Here is a 19,238-nt window from a genome sequence, read left to right on the forward strand (position 1 = left end):
CTACCATATTATGATTGCTGCCTCCTAAGTGTTCCCTTACTTTAAGATCTTTCATAAAGCCTGGCTCATTACATAGCACTAAGTCCAGAATAGCCTGCTCCCTTGTGGGCTCCATCACAAGCTGTTATAGACAATTGACAATAGACAATAGGTGCAGGAGTAGGCCATTCGGCCCTTCGAGCCAGCACCACCATTCATTATGGTCGTGGCTGATCATCCACAATCAGTATCCTGTTCCTGCCTTATCCCCATAACCCTTGATTCCACAATCTTTAAGAGCTCTATCCATCTCTTTCTTGTAAGTATCCAGAGACTTGGCCTCCACTGCCTTCTGGGGTGAGCATTCCATATATCCACCACTCTCTGGGTGAAGAAGTTTCTCCTCAACTCTGTTCTAAATGGCCTACCCCTTATTTTTAAACTGTGTCCTCTGGTTCTCGACTCCTCCATCAGCGGAAACATGCTTCCTGCCTCCAGAGTGTCCACTCCTTGAATTATCTTATACATCTCAACCAGATCCCCTCTCATCCTTCTAAATTCAAGTATATACGAGCCCAGTCGCTCCAATCTTTCAACATATGATAGCCCCGCCATTCCGGTAATTCACCTCGTGAACCTACACTGTACTCCCTCAATAGCCAGAATGTCGTTCCTGAAATTTGGAGACCAAAACTGCACTCAGTACTCCAGGTGCGGTCTCACCAGGGCCCTGTGCAGCTGCAGAAGGACCTCTTTGCTCCTATACTCAATTCCTCTTGTTATGAAGGCCAGCACGCCATTAGCTTTCTTCACTGCCTGCTGTACCTGCATGCTTGCTTTCATTGACTGATGTACAAGAACGTCCAGCTCTTGTTGTACTTCCCCTTTACTTAACTTAACTCCATTTAGATAGTAATCTACCTTCCTGTTCTTGCCACCAAAGTGTATAACCGCACATTTATCCACATTAAACTGCATCTGCCATGCATCTGTCCACTCACTTAGCCTGCCCAAGTCACCCTGAATTCTCATAACATCTTCCTCACATTTCACCCTGCCTCCCAGCTTTGTGTCATCAGCAAATTTGCTGATATTACTTTTAATGCCTTCCTCTATATCATTAATGTTTATTGTAAACAGCTGCGGTCCCAGCACCGAACTTTGCGGAACCATCTGGTCACCGCCTGCCATTCCAAAAGGGACCCGTTTATCGCTACTCCTTGCTTCCTGTCAGCCAGCCAATTTTCAATGCAACTCAGTATTTTGCCCCCAATACCATGTGCCCTAATTTTGCTCACTAATCTCCTATGTGGGACTTTATCAAAGGCTTTCTGAAAGTCCAGATATGCTACATCCATTGGCTCTCCCTTATCCATCTTCATAGGTACATCCGCAAAAAATTCCAGAAGATTAGTCAAGCACGATTTCCCGTTCGTAAATCCATGCTGACTCTGACCTACCCTGCTACTGCTCTCCAAATGATTCATAATTTCATCTTTTATAATTGACTCTAGCGTCTTTCCCACCACTGACGTCAGGTCTATAATTTCCTGTTTTCTCTCTCCCTCCTTTCTTGAAAAGTGGGACAACATTAGCCACCCTCCAATCCGCAGGAACTGATCCTGAATCTATAGAACATTGGGATGCAGACCATCAGGTCCCGGGGACTTATCAGCCTTCAGACCTAACAATCTATCCAACACCATTTCCTGCCTAATATAAATTCCCTTCAGTTCATCCATTTCCCTAGGTCCTTCAGCTACTATTATATCTGGGAGATTGCTTGTGTCTTCCCTAGTGAAGAAAAATCTGAAGTACTTATTCAACTCTTCTGCCATTTCCTTGTTCCCCATAATAAATTTACCCGTTGCTGCCTTCAAGGGCCCAATTTAAGCCTTAGTTTTGTTTTCTTTTCACATACCTAAAAAAAGCTTTTACTATCCTCCTTTATATTTTTGGCCAGTTTGGCTTCGTACCTCATTTTTTTTCTCCACGTATTGCCTTTTTAGTTATCCTCTGTTGCACTTTAAAAGTTTCCCAGTCCTCCGTCTTCCCGCTCATCTTTGCAATGTTCCAAAAAGCCATCCTGCAAACATTCTATGAATCCCCTTTCTTTGAATCCACCGGCAACATTAATCACCCAGTCCACCTGCATGTTGAAGTCTCACATGATCACCGTGAACTTTAATTTGCTTATTATCATGAACAGTTCTTCATCAATCTTGGATTGCCAAAGTAGTGTTGGCCCAATTGCTATTTTCTTTAAAAAGCTACAGCCCTCATATTGACATTACTTCCTGTTGTCAGCTGATTCATTCTTGAAGTGCTAGTCACTTTGTAAGATCAAAATAATAATGTGTGAAGCTGGATGAACACAGCAGGCCAAGCAGCATCTCAGGAGCACAAAAGCTGATGTTTCAGGCCTAGACCCTTCATCAGAGAGGAGGATGGGGAGAGGGTTCTGGAATAAATAGGGAGGGGAGGAGGTGGACCGAAGATGGAGAGAAAAGAAGATAGGTGGAGAGGAGAGTATAGGTGGGGAGGTAGGGAGGGGATAGGTCAGTCCAGGGAAGACGGACAGGTCAAGGAGGTGGGATGAGGTTAGTAGGTAGGAAATGGAGTTGCGTCTTGAGGTGGGAGGAAGGGATGGGTGAGAGGAAGAGCAGGTTAAGGAAGCGGAGACAGGCTGAGCTGGTTTTGGGATGCTTTGGGGGGAGGGGAAGAGCTGGGCTGGTTGTGTGATGCAGTGGGGGGGAGGGGATGAATTGGGCTGGTTTTGGGATGCAGTGGGGGAAGGGGAGATTTTGATGCTGGTGAAGTCCACATTGATACCATTGGGCTGCAGGGTTCCCAAGCGGAATATGAGTTGCTGTTCTTGCAACCTTCGGGTGGCATCGTTGTGGCACTGTAGGAGGCCCATGATGGACATGTCGTCTAAAGAATGGGAAGGGGTGTTAAAATGGTTCGCGACTGGGAGCTGCCATTGTCTCAGCCTGTTCCTGCCCCACTGAACTCATCTCCACCTATCTGGACTCCATTTTCTCCCCTTTTGTCCAGGAACTCCCCACCTACATCCGTGACACCACCCACACCCTCCACCTCCTCCAGAACTTCCAATTCCCTGGCCCCCAACACCTCATTTTCACCATGGACGCCCAGTCCCTATACACCTGTATTTCTCATGCAGATGGCTTCAAGGCCCTCCGCTTCTTCCTGTCCCGCAGGCCCGACCAGTCCCCCTCCACCAACACCCTCATCCACCTAGCCGAACTCGTCCTCACCCTCAACCACTTCTCTTTCGATTCCCACTTCCTACAGACAAAGCGGGTGGCCATGGGTACCTGCATGGGCCCAAGCTATGCCTGCCTCTTTGTTGATTACGTGGAACAGTCCCTCTGCTGCACTTACACAGGCCCCAAACCCAACCTCTTCCTCCGTTACATTGATGACTGTATTGGCACCGCCTGTTGCTCCCCAGAGGAGCTCGAACAGTTCATCCACTTCACCAACACCTTCCACCCCAACTTCAAGTTCACCTGGGCCATCTCTAACACATCCCTCATCTTCCTGGACCTCTCAGTCTCCATCTCAGGTAACCTGCTAGAAACTGATGTCCATTTCAAGCCCACCGACTCCCACAGCTACCTAGAATACACCTCCTCCCACTCACCCTCCTGCAAAAATTCCATCCCCTATTCCCAATTCCTCCACCGCCGCCGCATCTGCTCCCCGAATGAGGCATTCCACTCCCGCACATCCCAGATGTCCACGTTCTTCAAGGACCGCAACTTTCCCCCCGCAGTGGTCGAGAACGCCCTTGACCGCGTCTCCCACATTTCCCACAACACATCCCTCACACCCCGCCCCCTTCACAACTGCCCCTAGAGGATACCCCTCGTTCTCACACACCACCCCACCAACCTCCGGATACAACGCATCATCCTCCGACACTTCCGCCATCTACAATCCGACCCCACCACCCATTTTCTCTCCATCTTCGGTCCACCTCCCCCTCTCTCTCTATTTATTCCAGAACCCTCTCCCCATCCCCCTCTCTGATGAAGGGTCTAGGCCCAAAACGTCAGCTTTTGTGCTCCTGAGATGCTGCTTGCCCTGCTGTGTTCATCCAGCTTCACACTTTATTATCTTGGATTCTCCAGCATCTGCAGTTCCCATTATCTCTGATACACTTTGTAAGATCATCCTTCTTGTAACAGCTTATGCTTCTTAGCTAACTAACTCCATCAATCTTTGCCACCAAGATAAACTGGCACTTTATGCCACTATGCCTGCCTCTTTGTTGGTTACGTGGAAGAACAATGTATGTGAGTGCCTAGAGTATGTACTGTCACCCCCTTGTGATTTAATATCATCCCAAATGCCTCAACTGATATAACTGAATGTTTTCTTAAAACATATCTATGTCCTTAATCTAAAAGAACCACACTAAGGGTGTCCCAGTTAATGCTAGGATTGTTGAAATCCCTTACAGCTATGATCCTGTTACTCTCTCGCCTTTCCTTGATTTGCTTACATATCTGCTCTTCTGTCTCGCTCTGCCTGCTGTGGGACCTGGGTGATAATCCCTTTTTAAAAATTTCTAACCTGCACCCACATGGCCTCATTTGAAAACTCTTCTATAATGTTCTTCCTCAAAACTGAAATGCCAGTTTCCTTTATCAGAAATAGAATGCCCCTGCTTCTCTCACACACACTTGCCCTCAATCCCACCTGAAACTTCTATGCCTTGCAATAATGAGCTGCCACCCTCTTTAAGTGTCTTGTCCTGCTTTGTTTGGCCCATGTTCCCAACTTCTAGCCATGCTTAATATAAAAAAGCAGCCACACTAAGTCATTCCTGTTAGAAAGCAACTAGATTGTGCATAATCCTTTAAATTATTTCAAAGGCTCTTTGAGAATCTCCAAAGCCTTGCAGACTATTAAAACTTCTAGCAAGTTTTGAAAAGCTTCCTAAAGAAAATATAATTCCAGCCAGAAGTGGCAGAAAATAACTCAGCTACTAAATCATAACTTCTGAGAGTAGTTGACCCTTTCAATAATGGAGGCTGGGAGGTTGGTGTGCCAGGTAAGTAGGTTGGCAGCTGGGGAGGAGGTAGGATTCCGGTTTGGGGCGAGACTTGAGATATGCCGAGTCTTGGGGGCAGGGCTGTTTTAGCCAGGATCTCATGGAGTTTTAGTTGATGATCTATGATGGGGGTGTGGACTTGTTGAATAGCAAATCAGGATTTAGACTATTTATTTGTCTAACATTTTCGTGAGTAACTATTTTACTTGCTTATGCAGGAATCCTCTCACTCTCTGATTTAAATGGAAACTTTCATGGGGTTTCAAGGATGAAGGGAATGGCCCAGCAGAAATTTCAGTTTCCTGGGCAGTTCTTTAAGTCTCTGTGAGGGCCCTGGCATTATGACTGACCAGTAGAACAGTCCAATCCATCCTTTCCATTAGTGTGTTTGTGCAACACATTTCAAATCTGGGCATTCCACCCTACAACTGCATTCTACATTACTACACTCACATTTTGTTTTGATTCTTTGCAAAGTAGAGAACTTAGTAACACAAACACACTTAGAAACATATGTCAAGGTGTTCTGATTGCCAGATAGTCATTGGAGCAGTGCAGTTTCTCTACATTTTGAACTCTCCAAAAGATTGTTTTTTAAGGCAGAAAATTCTAAGGGTTGCACTTCAATGAGTCAAAAAGCTAGTCTAACTTCAGCATAACTAATCAACACACCCTCTGACTCACTAAATGTGCCCTGACTCTGCCTCCCACCGGTGATGTCGCTCCACCCATCACTGACTTCACTCTGCCCACCACCTACGTCACTCCGCCCACCACCTTCACAGCCAGCATCTCGAGACAAGACAATAACACCCAGCCCTGCTGAGTTTTCACCAATCCCCCAGATCTCCCCCCCCCCCCCCCCCCCCCCCCCCACCCTTACTGAGGATGAACGGTCAGTCCTCAATAAAGGACTCACCTTTGTCCCCCTCCACCATACATCGATGAATATAACTCTTGTTTGGACATTGATCGGTTTTTCTGCCGTTTCCACCTCCATGCTTATTTCTTTAATAATGAGCCAAACCCTCCCTCTACTGAACCCTTCTCTCGCCTCCAACGCACTCCCTCCTCCTGGACACCACCCCAAGGCCCCCTACCCTCCCTGAACCCCTCCATCTCTAATTGTCGTCAAGACATCAATCACCTCAACCTCTCCACCCCTCTCACCCACTCCAAGCTCTCCCCTGCAGAACGTGCAGCCTTCCGCTCCAATCCCGACCCCACCATAAAACCCGCAGACAAGGGACGTGCAGTTGTAGTATGGCGCACAGACGTCTACATTGCTGAGGCCAGGTGCCAACTCTCTGACACCTCCTCCTACTGCCCACGGATCATGACCCCACCCTCGAGCACCAAACCATCATCTCCAAAACCATACACAACCTCATCACCTCAGGTGACCTCCCATCCACAGCCTCCAACCACATCGTTCCCCAATCCCGCACTGCCTGCTTCTATCTCCTTCCCAAAATCCACAAATCTGACTGCCCTGGTTGACCCATTGTCTCTGCCTGGTCCTGCCCCACTGAACTTATCTCCACCTATCTCGATTCCATTTTCTCCCCCTTGGCCCTGGAACTCCCTGGCTATATCAATGACACCACCCATGCTCTCCACCTTCTCCAGAACTTCCAATTCCCCTGTCCCCAACACCTTATTTTTACTATGGATGTCCAGTCCCTATAGACCTGCATTCTCCATGCTAATGGCCTAAAAGCCCTCCACTTCTTCCTGTCACGCAGGCCCGACCAGTCCCCCTCCACTGACACTCTCATCCGCTTACCCGAACTCATCCTCACTGTCAGCAACTTCTCCTTTAATTCCTCCCATTTCCTACAGACACAGGGGATGGCGATGGTTACCCGCATGGGCCCAAGCTATGCTTGCCTCTTTGTAGGGTACATGGAACAATCCCTCTCCCAAAGCTACACTGGCCTTATCCCTCATCTCTTCCTCCGTTACATTGATGACTGTTTTGGCGCTGCCTCGTGTTCCCACGAGGAGTTTGAACAGTTCATCCACTTCCACCCCAATCTTAAGTTTACCTGGACCATCTCTGACCCCTCTCTCTCCTCCCTGGACCTCTCTGCCTCCATCTCTGGCATTCACCTGGAAACCGATATTAATTGTAAGCCTACTGACTCCGACAACTACCTAGAATATTCCTTCTCTCACCCACCTTCCTGTAAAAAGGCCATCCCCCATTCCCCATTCCTTCTCCTCTGTTGCATATGCTCCCGAGATGAGGCATTCCATTCCTGAACATCCAAGATGTCCTCTTTTTTTCAAGACCCGCAACTTCTCTTCCGCAGTGATCAAAAATGCCCTTGACCATGTCTCCCGCATTTCCTGCAACTCACCCCTCACACCCCCATCCGCAATAATAACCAAAACAGAATCCCCCTCGTCCTCACGTACCACCCCACCAACCTCCAAATCCAACGCATCATCGTCTGAAATTTCCACCATCTGCAATCTGACCCCACTACCAAAGACATTTTTCCCTCCCCACCCTTATGTGCTTTCCAGAGGGACCACTCTCTCTGTGACTCCCTTGTCCACTCCACACTTCCCTCCAGCCCCACCGCCCCTGGCACATTCCCCTGCAACCGAAAAAGTGCTACACCTGCTCCTATAACTCCACCCTCACCCCCATGCCAGGCCCTAAGAAGACTTTTCACATCAAACTGATGTTCACCTGCACATCTGTTAATGTGATGTACTGTATCCGCTGTTCCCGTTATGGCCTCCTCTACGTCGGGCAAACTAAACAGAGGCTTGGGGACTGCTTTGCAGAACACATACGCTCAGTTCGCAACAAACAACTACACCTGCCATTCATGAACAGTTTCAACTCCCCCCTCCACTCCTCGGATGATGTGTCCACCCTGGGCCTCTTGCATTGCCACAATGACGCCGCCCGAAAGATGCAGGAACAGCATCTCATATTTCGCTTGGGAACCCTGCTGCCCAAGGGTATCAATGTGGACTTCACAAGCTTCAAAATCTCCCCTCCTTCGACCACATGCCAAACCAAATCCAGCTAAGCCCCCCGCCTCCCCAACCTGTCCTTCCTCCCACCTCAAGCCCCACCCCATCCCCTACCCACTAACCTCATCCCGCACCCCTGACCTGTCTGCCCTCTCTGGACTGACCTATCTCCCCCAACTCCCCACCTACATTCACCTTCACTGGCTCTAACCCCGTCTCTTTAACCTGTCTGTTTCCTCTCACCCTATCTTCTCCTTTATCCATCTTCTATCCACCTCCCCATTCTCTCTATTTACTTCAGAATCCCTTTCCCCTCCCCCATTTCTGAAGAAGGGCGCCGACCCCTAATGTCAAACTTTACTGCTCCTCTGATACTGCTTGGCCTGCTGTGTTCATCCTGCTTCACGCCGTGTTGTCTCTGACTCTGCCTCCCGATTTTTTGTTTTACTCTGCTCTCCATCAGACCTCTGACAACAACTGTCTGACCATCCCACTGCCTCTGGCCTGAGCCCCACTCCCACATGCCCTTTGACTGTGCCACTCCCCCTTGGCTGCCTCCAGGTCCAACACCACCAACTCAAGCACCAACCCAGCATTCCCTGCCACTTGATGCTGCCTCAGACCTGTCACTCTGCTACCAACCATATTCCATCACTTAGCTGATACCCTATCTACCTGGCAACCCAACCCCTTAACCAGCTGTCACCCTAACTCACACCTGCCTAATGGACTTGCCCTTTCATCGTTGTTATCAAAGCGATTGGCTATGCTTACTCTAAAACTAGATCTCAGAATGCACATAACTAATTGCTGAGTAAGGGATGTGGTTTGCTTCCTCCCAATTATCATGCATTTCTGGAAAACTGTGTTGATTTTATGTAAATTCTGCATTTCTGAAGGAGCTGGAATTGGAATTCTGAATTAGTAACGTGGAGTTCATTACTAGTGGGAAGAAATAGGAGCAGAGTGACGATGTGACTATGATTGCCACTCCTCAAAATATCCTTTGAAATCATGAGCATCCAAAGGTGGTATGAAAATAGCATAATTTAGCTAATTTATTTTGTTTCTTCACCCATAGTGCCGAAATATATAAACTCAGCTTCATACATTTGCTCTCATGAGATGTGAGATTCAGCTTGGGATAATTGTTGGATTTAAATGCCAGATCCTTCACGTAGAAATGTTGGAAGGTCTCCAGTTATGATTTTAAATTAATTTCAGTAATTTTGTTTCTAAAGTGATCAATATCATAGCAAGACCATATATTGAACTACATACAAATGTAGAAAAAAGCAGTTTCTTTTGAAATTTCTGCATTTTTTTTTGTGCAGTGCAACCCTTCTAGCCTTTCTAGTTGAGCTACTAAAGAGCTCAGTGGCCATGCAAGAACAAATGTTGGGTGGAAAAGGCTTCTTGGTAATCGGCTATCTCTTAGAAAAGGTAAGTTCTTCAAGAAACAAAAAAAAATCTTCATTTAGAAAGCATAAGTATGTCTGGCTGAACTTCATAAATAAAGCTAATGATACATTTTTGTGATATTTAGACAAGCCTGTTTATATGTAACAATATTTCAACATTGACAGTTAATTATTTACAGAAGTAACTAGCTTGAGAAAGTTGAGTTCTGATGTTTTGAAGTAATTTTAAATGATATTGAATGAGAACATATGTATTATTTGATAATAACAGTTGTAATACTCAATAGAATTTAAAACATTAGCCAGGTATTTTTGTATGGCAATGCTCCACTGTTTAAGGGGTGACCGAAAATCTTTTCAAAATATGGTAGGCTAACTATGAATGTTGACATGTTAATGTAATAGCTAAATATTTACTGCTGAATAAGACTGTCTTAATGTGCTGATATTGTCAGGGTAGTTACGTTGAATGACAGAGCATTGGGAAATTTCCACTTTTCCACAAATCATGTTGTTTCAAAATTACACTGCGTACAATTTATATTCAGGAGGTTATGATTGTGATTTTAAAAGCAAGTTCAGTCATTTATTATATCTTATAACATTTCTTTTTTTCTGAATATAGTCATCCCGAGTTCATATTACACGAGCTGTCCTGGAGCAGTTTTTGTCCTTTGCTAAATATCTGGATGGTTTGACCCATGGAGCACCTTTACTAAAACAGTTGTGTGATCACATCCTGTTTAATCCTGCAATCTGGATTCACACCCCTGCAAAGGTATGGTTTTTCATAAATATTTGGAATCTTTATACGTTGCAGAGAAATGTTTCCTTTTGTCCCATTTTTTTGCTTATTGTTAATATTCTGTAAAATTTTCTTGAATTACTGCATAGAGAACTCGTTGAGTTTGAGACCTGAGATCTCAGCCCTGTTTGAACCTTGACATGGAGAGTTGTCAGGCTATGTGAGAGGTTTTGGTAGCAGATAATACACTCTGGGCAAGGAACCACTTAAGCAGGATAATATATTAAGCAACAGAAGTTATATTTAACAAAGCCAGTCAATTAGTTTCTGGCTTCAGCTGGTCCTTTCTTCCCACTGTCTCGAGTAGTACGAGGGCTTGAAATTTCTTTTCTCTAGTCTGTCCCTATGTTCCTTCAAATTTGTTATTTTTATTTAGGGGCACTTCCTGTATTCTGATGTACCTGTCCGTTCTGATTGATTGATACATGCATATTGCTGAATTTATCAAGCTTGTTACTTTATCTGCCGGTGCTTTCATTAATTCATCAATTTTGGTCATGATCCTGAGCATATAACAAACAGCATATCCTTAACATGTAAATAGTCCATTCTCAACTCTTCCCTGCATAAGCAGTAAAGTGATGGAAGGTGTCATCAACAGTGCCATCAAGCAGCACCACCTGCTTAGCAGTAATGTTTGCTTATACATAGTTTGAGTTCCACCAAGGCCACTCAGCTCTTTACAGCCTTGGTTGAAACTTGAACAAAAGAGCTAAATTTCAGTGATGAGGTGAGTGTGACTGTCCTTGACATTAAGGCTTCATTTGATTGAGTGTGACATTGAGGAGCTGGAGCAAAACTGGAGACTACTGGAATCAGGGGAATCAGGGTCACTGGTTGGAGGCACAAAGGAAGATGGTTGCGATTGTTGGAGGTCAGGCATCTCAGTTCTGTGAAATCTCTGCAGGATTTCCTCAGGTTGGTGTCCTAAGCCCAACCATCTACAGCTGTTTCATGAAATACCTACCGTCCATCGTAACGGTGTTTGCTGATGACTGTATGACAGTCAGCATTGTTTCTGAATACTCGGATAGAGGAACAATGGCAACAGATAGGTAGGATCCACACCACCTGCAAAATTCGATTCCGAGCCATTCATCATCCTGACTTGGAAATATATCACCGTTCCTTCAGTGTCTTTGGGTCAAAGTCCTGAAACTCCCTTCTTAATGGAAATGTGTGTGTACTCATGGAATGTGGACTCCAGCAGTTCAAGAAAACAGCTCACCACCATCTTCTCAAGGGTAACAGGATGGACAATAAATGCTGACCTTGCAGTGATATTAATATCCCATGAATAAATAAAACAAAATTCATCCATAGTTTCATCCCCTTACCCTCATAACTTGCTCCAATCTTGGAACACTGAGAATTTGTGTTCCCCAAATCTAGCATTTTATCCATACCCTCACTTCTCGCACCTGGGCTTTAGCATCTGTCCTTCCAACCATCTCAGCTGTAAGTTTTGGCATTCCTCCCTCAATCGCTGTCCTCCTCTATTGCTCCTCCTTTTAATTGCTCCTTAAAAGGTACATCTGTCCCAAAGATTTTCATCAATTAAAAGTATCTTTCTTTACTGAGGTGTTAATTTTTAACTGACTATGATCCAGTGAAGTACATTGCAATGTTTCATTACAGAAGGCATTATATAAAAGCGTAAGTATATGCTAGGATGTTATAAATCAGAAATAAAAAACAAAGATGCTGGAAATTCTTACAGTTCTTTATGAGAAACACAGTTAAAGTTTCAGGTTGATAAATTTTTTATCAGAACTGGAAAAAGTTAGCAATGTGATAGATTTAAGCATTTGAATTGAGGCAGAGAGAGAGAGAGAACAAAAGGGAAGTTTGCTACAAGTTGGAAGTTAGGAGGTATTAAAAGACTCGAGGGTTGGTGGTGTAAAGTCAAAGGTAGTAGTAATCGGATCAGTGAAGAAACAAAACTTATGGTCACCACACTACAGGATGCGATAGCTTTCGCGAGGGTGCAAAAGGAGTTTGCCAGGATGTTGCCTTGATTCAAGTGTAGTAGCTATAAGGAAAGGTTGGACAAACTTGGATTGTTTTCGCTGGAGTGTTGAGTGCTGAGGCGCGAACGGATAGAAGCAGGGAAAATTATGTGAGGCATGGATAGGATGGATAATCAGAGTCTTTTTCCCAAGGTAGAAATGTCAAATATGAGGGGGCATAGATTTCAGATGAGAGGGGAAAAATTTAAAAGGAGATGTGTGAGGAAAATCCTTTACATAGAGAATGCCTGGAACGTGTTACCAGGGGAGGTGGTATAAACAGATTTGATAACGATGTTAAAGAAGCATTAGACAGACACATGAATAGGCAGAGAATGGAGAAATATAGACCACGTGCAGGCAGATGGGAATAGTTCAGAATGGCATCAGGGTCAGACCAGACATGGTAGGCCGAATGACCTGTTCCTGAGCTGTACTGTTCTGTGCTCTAGAGGAAGTGCGGATGTTGGGTGACTTGTACCTGGCCATGTAAAGTGACTTGTACATGACCACACTAAGCAGCCCATGCCTGCTTACAAGATAGCAGACAGAAGCTAAGCAAAACTAAGCAGCCTGCTCACACAGTGAAAAACAATGGTACCTTTGAACAGAACTGCTAGAAGGTCAGAAAGACAATGTTGTGTACAGTTTTGATTAAAAGGATGCTTTAGGACAGATGAATGACCAATTCTAAACTTATTAATGAAAGGATGACTGTCCCATTAAATGAATAACATCGGGTGCTAGATGAAGTCCCTAAGCAGCTGCAAGGATGACAGCTGAAGTTATTTCATGGTAACTACTTGCTTCTTTGAAGCTACACGCAATATTAAATTGTTTCTAGTTAAAAATGTTTTAATCTTAAGTTAGTTTCAATATATAACCAGAATGTAATATAAGCATTAAAAAAAATCATTTAAGCTTAGATGTGAAGTTAACTCGCCATAGGAGATGCACTGTTTTATGCCCTGAATAAGATGGATTGCTCACAGCCCCTAAATTACAAAATGCTAGCAATAAAAGTAGTTGTACAGTGTTGCACTTTACAGTTGACTGGAGAACAGAAGTTAACCTGATAGCAATTAGCTAAAACTAACTGACATTTTAGTTCTACATTCTGTAATTGGGAAAATAAAAGCCACTAAAGGAGGAAACGTGAGAATAGAACTAAATTTGAAAATTAAAAGGAAATGGAATGAAGGCAAAAGATACAGTTTTAAATTATTGAAATTATTGTTGAACCTGGAAGGCTGCAAAGCGCCTAATTGATGCATGAGGTGCTAGTCCTTAACTTGGGTGGTTGAAACTCATTGAAATACTACCGAAGGCATCAAAGTAGGAGCAAGATGGAAAGCAAAGTTTTGCTTGTCATTTCAATTCCATTCCAGTAGTTGTAAAATGACCTTTTATGTTTGATTTCTAGGTGCAGCTTTCACTTTATACTTATTTGTCAGCTGAATTCATTGGCACTGCTACCATCTACAGTACTATACGTAGAGTAGGCACTGTGCTGCAGCTAATGCATACTCTCAAATATTACTACTGGGTAATTAATCCATCTGATTGCAGTGGCATATCTTCCAAAGGACAAGGTAAGAATCATATGAAACTTTTTTTATGGACATTGCAATTATTGCAATAAGCTGAAACTTTTGATTTTACTCCTCCAAAATTCTATTGTTGGTTCCAACAGAATGAATTTGATCACACTTTCTTATTTGGATCGTATTAGTTGTAATTGCCACTTAATGAAACAGCTACAAAGTGCAACTTAGATTTACTTTCAACATAACCAAAGATATTTTGACATCAACAAGGTAGTTTCCTGTAAACTCAAGTAAATATTAACTTGGAAAATTTTCATTTTTTTAAACTGCTGAAGTATGTGAACATAGGAAGTGCAGTAGTCCATTTAGCCCCTTGAATGTTTTTTGCTATCAAAGTTTGTTTTAACAAAATTGAATTACTAGTATTTTTATCATGTGAATCATTCTTTGCATCAATTTAGTAGAAACGCTTGTAGTGAAAATGCCAAAGAAACCTAATTTTAAAATGTTACTATTGTCACTGTTGTTCTGTTAATTAAGTTCTCAACAAAGTCTTTATTACCCTAGGTCAGCGACTCTAATACTCTTTTGGCCAGGCTGTAATTTTGCACCATTTGTAAACCTGTGTTCATTCCAAATCTGTGTTGCTTCAAGCTGAACATGCTCCATGCCCATCATGCTATTTCTCGCCTATGTTGGTACCCTTTCTAGCAATGCTTTGAGTTTTGAATCTTTACTCTTGCTTTCAAAATCTTCCATGGTTATCTTAACTGCCGTTATAACATCCTACAACTGTCTAAGATCTCTGTAATTCTTCAGTTCTGGCCTTTTGCATATTCTGATTTTCATGCTCCACAATTGGTGGCTGTACCTGTATAGTTTAATGTTTGAAAAGTCCTCCCTAAACCATCATGCCTCTTTTCATTTCCTCCTTCCTTTAAGATGCCTCTTTGACCAAGCACTTGGTCACCAGTTCTAATATCTCCTTGTGTGGCTCGGTGTCAAGTTTCGTTTGATAATGCTCATGAAGCACTATTAAAATTCTTCTGGGATGTGGACTTCACTTCTCAGGTGTTGCCCATCCTTAATTACCACAACTGAGAAGCTTGCTAAGCTTTTTCAGAGGACAGTTGAGTCAACCACATTGCTGTGAGCCTGGAGTCAGTTGTAAGTTAGACTAGGTAAGGATGGCAGATGGCCTTTGGAGAAGCACATGGGTGAACGAGATGGACTTTTGCAACATTGTGATCACCATTATTGAGTTTAGCTCTTAACTGTAGATTAATTAATTAATACATTTGAATCAGTGCCCCCAGAACATATGACTGGGCCTTTGGATTACCAGTCCAAATTACATCACCCTATCCCTATTGCCACCCTATCCCCAAAATGTTTACAACATTAAAGGCGTAATGCAAACTGTTGTTAGGATGACATAAGAAAACATTACTATGAATAGGTTTTGAACATTGTTTTGTAACTATCAGCTTCTGTTTGCTTCTATATATAAGTGGTTATTGTAGTCTGTTATGACATTTGTTTTATTCGTATGACAGGTGCTGGCTGAGTGCTAGAAATGCACTCAAATCTTGAATCACCTGGAAAAAAATGGGTTTGTACAATCTGTTTTAATGTAGTCAATAGGAAACCAGCACAAATAGTATGATATAACTTTGGTATGAAATCATTCACATTGGATTTTGGCTAGTGGTTTTAGGCCACAGGTAGTGTTGAACTGGCAGCAGCAGCATAGCTAAGTGTTGTGAAGTGAATTTGAAAATATTTTCCTTTAATTGAATTCTCTAGGAGCTTGCAACATATTATTTCTAGCAATTTTCCATGAGGAACGAGTAAATGGAGCAATGGCAGAAACAGAATGTAAAAGGGCAAGAAATTGAGCAGTTATCAGTCTCAACTGATCTCTCCCCATCCTGCGTACAATTGATGTCCTCTGTGGACATTGTGGCAAGCAGTGGAACCTTGCTTGAGATAGAGGGGAGCTTTACTAAGACATGGCACTGGAGATGGGAACATCCAGCATGCAATTTGCCATCATTTAGCATGCAGAACATCCAATTTAAATCATATGCAAGAATCTGGTGTTGATAGAAACTGAAAGATCAGCCCGTAGCTAATTTTAAAGAGCAATATAATAAAAGATGAACTAAATGATGTGTTAGCTGTTGCTAGGTTGGTAGCAGTCTCACCTTTATGTCAGAGCCCTGAGTTAAGTCCTACTCCAGAAACTTGAGTGCAGAAATATAGGCTGACACTTTGCCATTGCTAAGGAATGCTGCACATTCAGACTTTACATATATTTGGTGAGATGTTAAACTGGCCCCATTGCTGTCCCACCTGGACGTAAAAGATTCCATGACATTATTTTGAAGAGCAGCAGGAAAGTTATCCCTGAAGTTATGGCTAATGTTATTTCCTCAATCAATGCCATTAAAAACTTGATTTTCTGGTCAATTTGATTTTGTTAATTTTGCTTTGGGCAAGAAATGCAGTACCTGTAATTGAATGAAAAAAGTGTCTGCTGGAATTATGTCATTCCAGACAGATATTGATTTCAAACTACAACCTGAAGAACAACTTTTCCAAAGTTACTGAACATAACTTGATCATGTGCTGTGAATTGAGCAGCTTGCAATGGCTTATTTTGATATCAGTGATTGATTAGAATTGTCTTGTGTTACTGTTTTGCAATTTACTTATTATGTACAATTCCTTTGACTTTTGTCTCCTAATAAATCTGCCACAAAGCCTTTCTCAGTTGGTAGGATGGAGATAACCCGGTCAGCTGACATCCATGACAAATTCTTGCTACTGTTCCACAATCACTGGGTATTTTTTGACCATATGCTAAGACAAAAGATCTCCTTATTACAAGTAGTTAACTTTATTTATCCATTTTTCTGGTTCAACTCATTTTCAAGCTTTGGCAGGCAGGGTTGAGTGATTGGTAGGGTAGCATATAAAACTTCTGAACGACTTTCGTTGAGGCAAGTCTACACGTGCTATTGCACTGCCTGTGATTAGTGTATAGTTGTCACATGGTGAGACTTTACTCTTCCGATGTTGACACAGAGTAAAGCTAAAGAATTTCTTTTCCCAATTTTCTCCCCTTCTTTCCTCTCCTGAAGGTGGTGACTCATGCTGGGGTATGGTTCCACAGGCACCAGCAGCCCTCCGGTACCTCACCCAAGGGTCTATTCTTCATGTGTGAGCCTACACGGTGAGTATCGGTGGGCTATTCGACTGTGGGGCATCAATGCCAAGAAAGTCCTTTCTGCACCTGATGTCCGTGCATGTATTTTTAGCAAGATGGCTTCATAGTGACCTGGAAGCGAAACTCTGCCCAGTTTTTTATGTGCCTCTTCTGTACTCTGGAGCATTGAAAGATGAGGTATCATCTTGAAATTTATATCGAGCTTAACAGAGGTAGTGATGGAAAGCTTGAAATTCAAATAGAAGGCAAAAATTGACATCACAAATGTAGGTCAAGAGAATGTTGAGAATAGAGCCGTGTTTAGATAAGCCTTCAAATCTGGGACTTGGATATATTGTAACCAATACAAGAACAGATTGGAGAAGACTTCGGCTGAAGGAGTGGTGTTAGTACTTACCTGGTTTTTCTTTGTATTGGGTTTCAAGACACAATTGCTTATTTATGGAGCATTGGAAAATAAAAGTGATGAACTTATTACATTCTTCAAATTAGTACCATATTATCCAAATTAACTTGTTTATACATTCTGCTGCTCTCTTAATTCTGTTGTATTAAATTGGTTTTATTATGGTTTATAAACAATGAAGATGAAAAGGCTGTTTGTAAATTTTTGGACAGAGTAAAAATATAGTTTGTAATTGCAAAGGACTAGGAAATACTGAAAATGAGGCCCAATCATATGTTTGGATCACTTTGACTCTCCTAAGTTAACCTTATGATGAACTTAAATATGCATTTTCCAACAAGATGCTTTCTCTTTTTCCTGTAGTGCCAATTGAGCTGAACTGTGGAATTTTCTCTTGGATTGTTGTTCTGAGAAGGATTGCGAAAATGATATTGTTGACAAAAGCCCCTACACTGACTGCATATAAAAATCACAAAGGTCCATTATATGAACTATGTGTTTAAAATCTGAATCTAAGGTTGATATCTTTAGGTAAGAAATGCTAACAGTACTAGCAAAATAATTATTGTAATTATTGGAGACAATAACCTCAGGCTGTGGTAAGACAAAGTCTACGACCAGAATTAGGAGGTGTCCTGTGTTTCAATCTGATAATCGGTATGTTGAACATTCAGTACAGAAGATTGCAATAGTAAACTTGATCTTAGGAAATGAAGCAAGAAAAGCAAATGATCTGTAGTTATGCTAGCATTTGTAAAATAATGCAGTATCCCTGGCCAGAAGAGTTAAAGATGAAAGCTGTTGATCTTTAAGTTAAGCAGTTTTGATGAAACGAAAGGTGATCTTGCCTATTATTAATTGGAAAGAATTAATTCCATATGTATATGCTGGATGAAGGAGGACACAGACTTTTTAATAGATAAATATTGAAAGTAGAGAAAAGTTTTCTTAAGCGTTGAAAATTATGAGTATTATGGAGGTAATGCAGAAAAATATAAAATGAGTAGAAGGGAAGCAAGGAGGAAACTTATTTTTCCTGTAATTGAAGGACCAATCTTGCCTTGTCAGTGACAGCAGCTTGTATTTCTGTAGCTCCTTTTGACAAAATAAAATATCCCACAGGATTTGACAATAGTGTTCTGAAGTAATAATCAGAGACTAAACCACATAAAGAAATGTTTGAGCAGATGGTCAACAAGTTGGCCGCAAGCAAATCTTTCATGACAAAAGCGAGGTGGAGAGGTATAGGACAGTAAATGCAGAGTTCAGAGCTTAGGTAGCAGAAGCCACAGCCAGCAATGATTAGCGATTAGAATCGGGAGCACTTGAGTGCAAAATGGGACAAATGTGGATAACTTGGTGGTTACATATGGACACAATTTGCATACAAGTTAATGTCCAAGATTCTAGAAGTCATTTAGAATTAAGATGTTTGGGCATGCTATGAAACATCTCTTTTGCACCCACTGGAAACTGGACCTTCTGAACGAGAGATGGGGTGGTATCACGTAACTACAAAACCCTTAAACTAGCAAAAGCCATTGAAAGTATTGCAGGCAATCAGATTTGATTGGAAAGCCTAAATACTAATTGTTGCTCTGTACATGGGGCAGACTGCTAAATCAGGACACTATTTGGTGAAACTGCATCTGTGGTAATTCAGTATGGGCTGAGACAAGCCATCTACTAACACCATTTCTCTTTGACATTGGTGCAGAAGTTGTGATAAAAGAAGCACTAGATAGAAGTACACAAGGTT

At 42.5% G+C, this 19,238-nt stretch overlaps 1 protein-coding gene across 2 annotated transcripts in view; it reads left to right on the forward strand.

The window, feature by feature from the left end:
• nbeaa (neurobeachin a) overlaps positions 1-19,238 on the forward strand; it is an 828,675-nt gene that overhangs the window by 142,877 nt on the left and 666,560 nt on the right. The window contains exons 12-14 of one of the 2 annotated variants that reach the window (XM_059646713.1): positions 9,394-9,502; positions 10,106-10,258; positions 13,718-13,886. In XM_059646713.1, the coding sequence (XP_059502696.1) occupies positions 9,394-9,502; positions 10,106-10,258; positions 13,718-13,886 (431 nt within the window). Of the gene's footprint in view, positions 1-9,393; positions 9,503-10,105; positions 10,259-13,717; positions 13,887-16,987; positions 17,080-19,238 lie in introns of those variants that run through there. The other variant, XM_059646714.1, reaches the window with a different exon arrangement.

This window comes from Stegostoma tigrinum, chromosome 6, assembly GCF_030684315.1.
Source record: "Stegostoma tigrinum isolate sSteTig4 chromosome 6, sSteTig4.hap1, whole genome shotgun sequence".
In the NCBI taxonomy this organism is placed as follows: Eukaryota; Metazoa; Chordata; class Chondrichthyes; order Orectolobiformes; family Stegostomatidae; genus Stegostoma; species Stegostoma tigrinum.